Below are 6,752 nucleotides of genomic sequence, written 5' to 3'. Positions count from 1 at the left end.
TAGGTGACCTTGAGCCAGTCTGTCTCTGTCAGCCCTAGGAAAAAAGCAATGGCAAACCACTTCATAAAGCTTACCAAGAAAACCTGCAAAGATTTGTCCAGGCAGTCGCTAGGAATCAACATTGATTCAAAGGCATCCAAAAGACAAATAAATGAACAAACAAATAAAAAATACATTGACTTCAGAGCACGAAAATGCCATGGAGAAGATAGGGAATGCAAACGTAGGAAACAAATGAAATCATAAACATGCACAAGATTATGATCCTAAATAGTAGCCTCCCAGAGTCGCTCGAGGGTGAGTGGGGATGCATATAAATTTAATACATTTGGTAAATAATTCAAATCCATTTTAAGTAGTATAGTATCCAGTGATGCGTGTTCTGGGTTAGCAAGCATTCACGTGGTCCTCCAGAGTTTTTTGCCCACTTTTTCAAAATCGGAGATTCTTCGGTACATATTTTTGCAGGAAAAACATGTCCAAATCAGTTTATTTCCTTCATTTTTTTAAAAAAAAAAGATGATTATGAAATTAAAGGTAATTGAAAGAAGGCTGCTGCTAATCACGGGAGCAGAAAGTTTAAAAGGGAGGATCGTTTGCCTAGCACCAGACCCGCAAGGACAGAGAAACATGAAAATCGATGTCTTAGCCGGCTGTGCAATACTGCTCCTCTTCCTTCCCCCAGGTAAGTGGAAATATCTGGGGCGATGTAGCTTTCAGAGAAAGAGAGTTTGATTTCTTGGTTTTATGACCTAACTGATCTATTTGATTTATAATCCAGCCTTTTTCAAGGTGGCTAACAAACTATTAAAGTAAGAGCAGTTCAAAATGTAGACTGTCAGAACAGAATAAGAGAATAACGGAAGAGACCTTGGCAGGGGTAGGTTGCTTTTACTACCGGTTCTGTGGACGTGGCTTAGTGAGCGTGGCAGGGGAAGGATACTGCAAAATCTCCATTTCCTCCCCACTCCTGAGGGAAGGATATTGCAAAATCCCCATTCGCTCCCCACTCTGGGGCCAGCCAGAAGTGGTATTTGCTGGTTCTCTGAACTACTCAAAGTTTCCGCTACCGGTTCTCCAGAACCTGTCAGAACCTGCTGAATTTCACCCCTGGCCCACGCCTACCCTGGCCCCTCCAAGGTCAAACACAACCCTGATGTGGCTCTCAATGAAATTGAGTTTGATACCCCTCCTCTAGATGTAGGTTTTTAATAACACGGGGTTCCGATTTTTCCTTTGCGGGACCTAAAACCTCAATCTCTTAATGGCCCTTGGATTCCTTTAAGAGTTCAGATAGGCAACAGAAAAACAGTTGCGGTGGGAAAACTTAGACTGGACAAGAAAAGGCCAAGAAGAATAAAGATGGGACAGGAAGACATTTTTGAAACAGAACTTGGGTGGAGCCCTCGGATTCCACTTTTCCGTTCCTTGAACCTCCCCAAAATTGTTTGCAAAAAAGGAGTCTGTTGTGTTTCATTTCACACACACACACACACACACACACACACGGTACACAGATGACTTACCCTCTAGAGAAAAATACTGTGGGGGTAAGACACCCCTAACACCCCTTGGGGGGGGGGGGGATAATATACTGTTGTGCTGTATTGCCATACTGGATTCTACTGTACGGTGCAGTGGAGTTGCCATGGTAACGGCTTCACAGTATTCCACAAGGAGGCTCCCTCTGGTAAGGGGGAAAATCCAACATTAGAAATTATGTTTAGTCCAGACATTTGCCCCCTATAAATAAATACCCGGGCAACGCCGGGTTATCGACTGGTAACAAATAAAATATTAGAGATAAAAATGTGATGTGGTGGCATTTTGGCAAAACTCTCGGTAAGGAGTAGATGAAACCTTATTCATTTTAAGTTGAAGAGGTGAAGATTAGAAGAAAGTGGAGTTATTGGGGCTTTCTGATCTCGGTTGTTTGCTTATAAGGCATTTCATTACCCAATTCGATAACAAGATCAGTGCCGGAAATCTCTTCGAAGAAACTTTGGAAGTAACTTCTTTGAAAGTGAGAAAATGTTGGAAGGGAGGAAAAGGCTCTTTGAAGAAAGCCTTCAAGCAGAAATTAGATCGCCATCTCAAGATGGCAGATCTTTGCGTCAAACAAGCAGATTAAACCAGAGGCTTTGCGAAGTGTTCAGAAGCTCTTCTGTATGTTAACGGGGTGATAAGATATCGTATAAAATTTAAATCTGTTTTACCTGGAGAAGAATAACTTCCCTTTGGCTGAAAAAACAAACTTGCATAAGAAAAAAAAAACCAATTTGAAAAAGCAGAGCTTCAGCAACATATAGCTGGAACAGACTGGGGTTTGGCCTGAGCAGTTAAGCATTTTAAAAATTGTCTCTGGTTTTGCCGGTCAAATGTTGGGGAGTTAGGCATTTGAGGTAGGAAGAGCTAGTTCATGGGTGTCAAACTCAATTTCATTGAGGGCCGCATCAGGGCTGTGGTTGACCTCGGGAGGCCGGAGTGGGCGTGGCCGACTGGGTGGGCATGGCGCCACTCCCCAAACTGCTGGCATGTTTCCTCTTCGTATTGGGTAGACCTTTGCTGAAGCCACACTGGCCTGATCTTTCCTCTTCGCACTGGGTAGACCGGGCCAAAGCGACACGGGCCGACCCTTTACATTTTCTAGGATGGCACATTGTGGGCTGGATCTGACTCCTGAGCCTTGTGTTTGACATCCCTGGGCTATTTTCTGGGGTACCTCACTAATGCTTTGATGGCAGATCTAGGAACCATGTCTACTTTAAATGTCTCATCGGGCCAGCTTCTTAATTCTTCAGAAGTCGTCCTTGAACTTACAACCATAATTGAGCTGGCAAATACCATCATAAGTCATATGGTTGTAAAGCAGGTCAGCATGTGACTGTGACCAATTTTACGAACTGGTTAAGTGAATGGCGCAGTCATCCACAAAAGATGTGGAGACTCTAGAAAGAGTGCAGAGAAGAGCAACAAAGATGATTAGGGGACTGGAGACTAAAACATATGAAGAACGGCTGCAGGAACTGGGTATGTTTAGCTTAACAGAAAGAAGGGCTAGGGGAGACATGATAGCAGTGTTCCAATATCTCAGGGGCTGCCACAAAGAAGAGGGAGTCAAGCTATTCTCCAAGGCACCCGAGGGCAGAACAAGAAGCAATGGGTGGAAACTAATCAAGGAGAGAAGCAACTTAGAACTGAGGAGAAACTTCCTGACAGTTAGAACAATTAATCAGTGGAACTGCTTGCCTCCAGAAGTTGTGAATGCCCCAACACTGGAAGTCTTTAAGAAGATGTTGGATAGCCATTTGTCTGAAACGGTATAGGGTTTCCTGCCTAGGCAGGGGGTTGGACTAGAAGACCTCCAAGGTCCCTTCCAACTCTACTATTGTATTATGTATTAAGCAACTGCTAGGGCATTAACCGGTCATAAATTGAGGACTACCTGCCCAGGTTCTTCGGTACTTCTCTGGAAGCATTTGTCCATTCTGGATTCTGCTCATAATTTGTTGAGCCCGCATTTAGTGTAATGGTGGAAGTGAACAGAGAAGGGTCAGCTCTACTTTCCATTTATTGGATAAACTTGGATCTGTCACCATCTCTACGTTATACAGGGGTAGAGTGCTAAGGGTTCGCCCGAGTTCAGGAGAACCTGTAGCTAACATTATAGCCATTTCGGAGAAACTTCAAATCCTACCCCTGGTTGGCCCTGCCCACCATGCCCCACCCCGCCCCTCCCAGGAGTCTCCACGCGGCCCATTTTGGATGCGAGGTAAGGGCAGGTCCCGTGTGGAGGCTCAGGGAGGGGAAAAACGGGCCTACTGGAAGTTCCGGAAGGCCAGAAAGCGTCGCTGGAGCCCGGGGAAGGCAGTTTTTGCCCTCCCAGAGGCTCGAGGAAAGCCTCCAGAGCTTGGGGAAAGCAAAACACCCACACACACACCGGCTGTAGTGCAGGAGGCTGACTAGACCACGCCCACCATGGCCACACGCACCCAGCCACCGGGCAGAGGACCCATTGCTGAAATTGTTGAAGCCCACCTGTCTACGTATTAAGTACCCAATCTTGAGCTGCAAAGACAGACTTTAAAATAATGAAGAACAAAATTCTGTCCTTTTCTTTGAGATGAACGATGAACATTTTAAACTTGGGATTTTTGCTTTAATAGGATTCTATTTCTCTCTCCCGACAAAATCTGATGCTTCCGCTGAACTATTTTAATCCTGTCTTGTGACATTACAAACTTTTGTGGGAGACGAAACTCCACTGCTGTTTGTTTCCAGGATCCCCTCTGCGATGTTACACGTGCCTCTTCCCCACCATCTCCCCCGTGGATTGCTTGAAGTTTTCCACACCGTGTGGCCCATCGCAGAAGTGTCTCACATCCGTGGCGAAAGGACATAGAGGTGATACCGCCATGTTTCTCGTTGCTCATGCAAAATGTGTTTCACGTTTAGATCCTATTCCTTCAAAAGCCAGGAAAGAAAATGTGGGGCAGCTTAGATACTAATACTAGCCTCACCCCTTTGGCTCTTTTGCTTGAGCATCTTGATTGGGTCTTGATCTTGATTTCTCAATTTTGCTGGGGGAAAATAAAGAATTTGTAATCTGCTTGATTCTATCACCATTTCATTAAAAAGGAGAGGGAAACGCTTTCGAAGGCGATAAAGGAACCAGAAAGATACCCGAGAAATGGGAGGCACTTCATCAAATGCTTGAGGGAAATTTCCCATGTGGTCCTACCAGAAAGATTGGGTCAGACTCAGGGGTGGGCTGCTTTGGGTTTGCCCAGATTCGGGCGATCCTCTAATGAAGATTCTGCATGGTTTGGCGAACCTCCAAATCCCACTCCTGGCTGGCCCCACCCACCACGCCCGCCCCTCCCAGGAGTCTCCACATGGCCCGTTGTGGATGCCAGGTAAGTGCAGGGCCCATACGAAGCCTCGGGATGGGTGAAAAATGGCCTCCCGGAGGCTCCAGAAGGCTGGAATTGGGCCTGTTTCAAGTCTCCAGGGAGCCTCCAGAGCCTAGGGGAGGCCGTTTCCACTCTCCCGGAGGCTTGAGGAAAACCTCTGGATCCCAGGGAGGGTGAAAAACAGCCTCCTGGAAATTCCGGAAGCCCGGAAATAGACCCATTTCCAGCCTCTAGAGCACCTCCGGAGTCTGGGGAGGGCAAAAACACACGCCCTCCATGGTGCAGGAGGCTGACTAGGCCACGCCCACCATGGCCACGCCCTCCCAGCAACCAGGCAGAGAACCCGTTGCTAACATTTTTGAAGCCCACGCCTGGTCAAACTCAATAGCCAATGAAATGGAAAGGCGATGATTGGACAAGGGTGGTATTTGTGATCGACTCTCCATCTGGCCTTGACTCTCATTTCTCTCTCTCTCTCTCTCCAGGTGCCCTTGAACTGGTGATCCATGAGAAGACCTGTGGGGATCCGTCCATGTGTGGAGCTCGGGGCGTTCGAAATATATTGGGGATCAATTTTACCTACAGCACTTTCTGCTGCTCCACTGACCTGTGCAATGGGGTGGCTGGAGAGTTCAATACCTCCTGGAAGCTGCTGGTCTTCACCCCATTTTTGTTCATGCTGGTCTATCTCTGTTGAGTCATCCCGAAAGCAGCCTCGTGTAATGGTAAGGGATGGCACTACAACTCATTGGTATCTGTAACTATCACCTCGTATTTAACTCAATAGACCTGGGAGTCCCAAAACGCTACATAGGAGGAACCCAGACACATCGCATCTTCTTGCTTCCTTATCTTGGGATAATTTCTCAATTTTGCTGGGGGGAAAATAAAGAATTTATAATCTGCTTGATTCTATCACCATTTCATTAAAAAGGAGAGGGAAACGCTTTCGAAGGCGATAAAGGAACCGGAAGAGTTCACTATCCCTTTGGTTTATTTCATTATCCTTATCGTAATTTTACTGCCTACATCTGAAACGTAAACATGTTTATTTGTTCATCAAATTTGCATTGCCCCCCAACTCTCAACAATTCTGGGAAGGGCAAGGACCTCTTTTGTGTATTTAATCTTTATTGACATTATAACACATTTCAAGTGGATTGATGGTTTAACTGCTAAGTAAAACCATGAACCACGGTGGTGCAGTGGTTAGAATGCGGTACTGCAGGCTACTTCTGCTGCCTGCAATTTGGCAGTTCAAATCCCACTCAGGCTTCCATCTTTCTGAGGTGGGTAAAATGAGGACCCAGATTGTTGGGGACAATAGGCTGACTCTGTAAACCGCTTAGAAAGGGCTGTAAAGCACTGTAAAGCATTATATCATTTTAAGGGCTATTGCTAAGTAATACCAATAGAGAAATAGTTAGAGAAATTATGACATCTTTAAGAAACAGTGATCAAAGTCAGTGACCTACCATCTCACAAAGAGGTGATAGAACTGTGCAGGAAAGGAATCTGAAATCCACAGCACGCAACATCTTTATTAGATTTAAAAAAACAACTGCAAGGCTTCATGTTTCAAGAATGTTTCATTAGACAGAAAATGCTAGAAAAAACGAAGATGGATGAGACTGGTCCAACATGCATGTCCTCCCCCAAAAAATCAGGTTGTGCGAAGGCTTTCCCAAGCTTGCCAAGAAGAGAAAACAAGTTCAGGAAACATAAATTTTAAGGAAAATATCTCCCACCCTTTGTAAAATACACAAATCCTTTAACTGATGAAAAACAGAACTCAAAGAAACATTATTTTAGATTCACAAGCATGGATATTATCTTATT

At 45.3% G+C, this 6,752-nt stretch overlaps 1 protein-coding gene across 1 annotated transcript; it reads left to right on the top strand.

The window, feature by feature from the left end:
• Nucleotides 1-579: 579 nt before the first annotated feature.
• On the top strand, nt 580-5,823 carry LOC309383676 (uncharacterized protein). Its single transcript, XM_081936481.1, has 3 exons — nt 580-685; nt 4,282-4,404; nt 5,399-5,823. Exons 1-3 carry the CDS (start codon nt 631-633, stop codon nt 5,608-5,610), a joined length of 390 nt encoding a protein of 129 aa, XP_081792607.1. The 5' UTR covers nt 580-630; the 3' UTR covers nt 5,611-5,823.
• The last annotated feature ends 929 nt before the right edge of the window (nt 5,824-6,752 follow it).

This window comes from Natrix helvetica, assembly GCF_964273705.1.
Source record: "Natrix helvetica genome assembly, chromosome: 1".
NCBI lineage: Eukaryota > Metazoa > Chordata > Lepidosauria > Squamata > Natricidae > Natrix > Natrix helvetica.
This window is presented reverse-complemented; position numbering and strand designations above follow the sequence as displayed.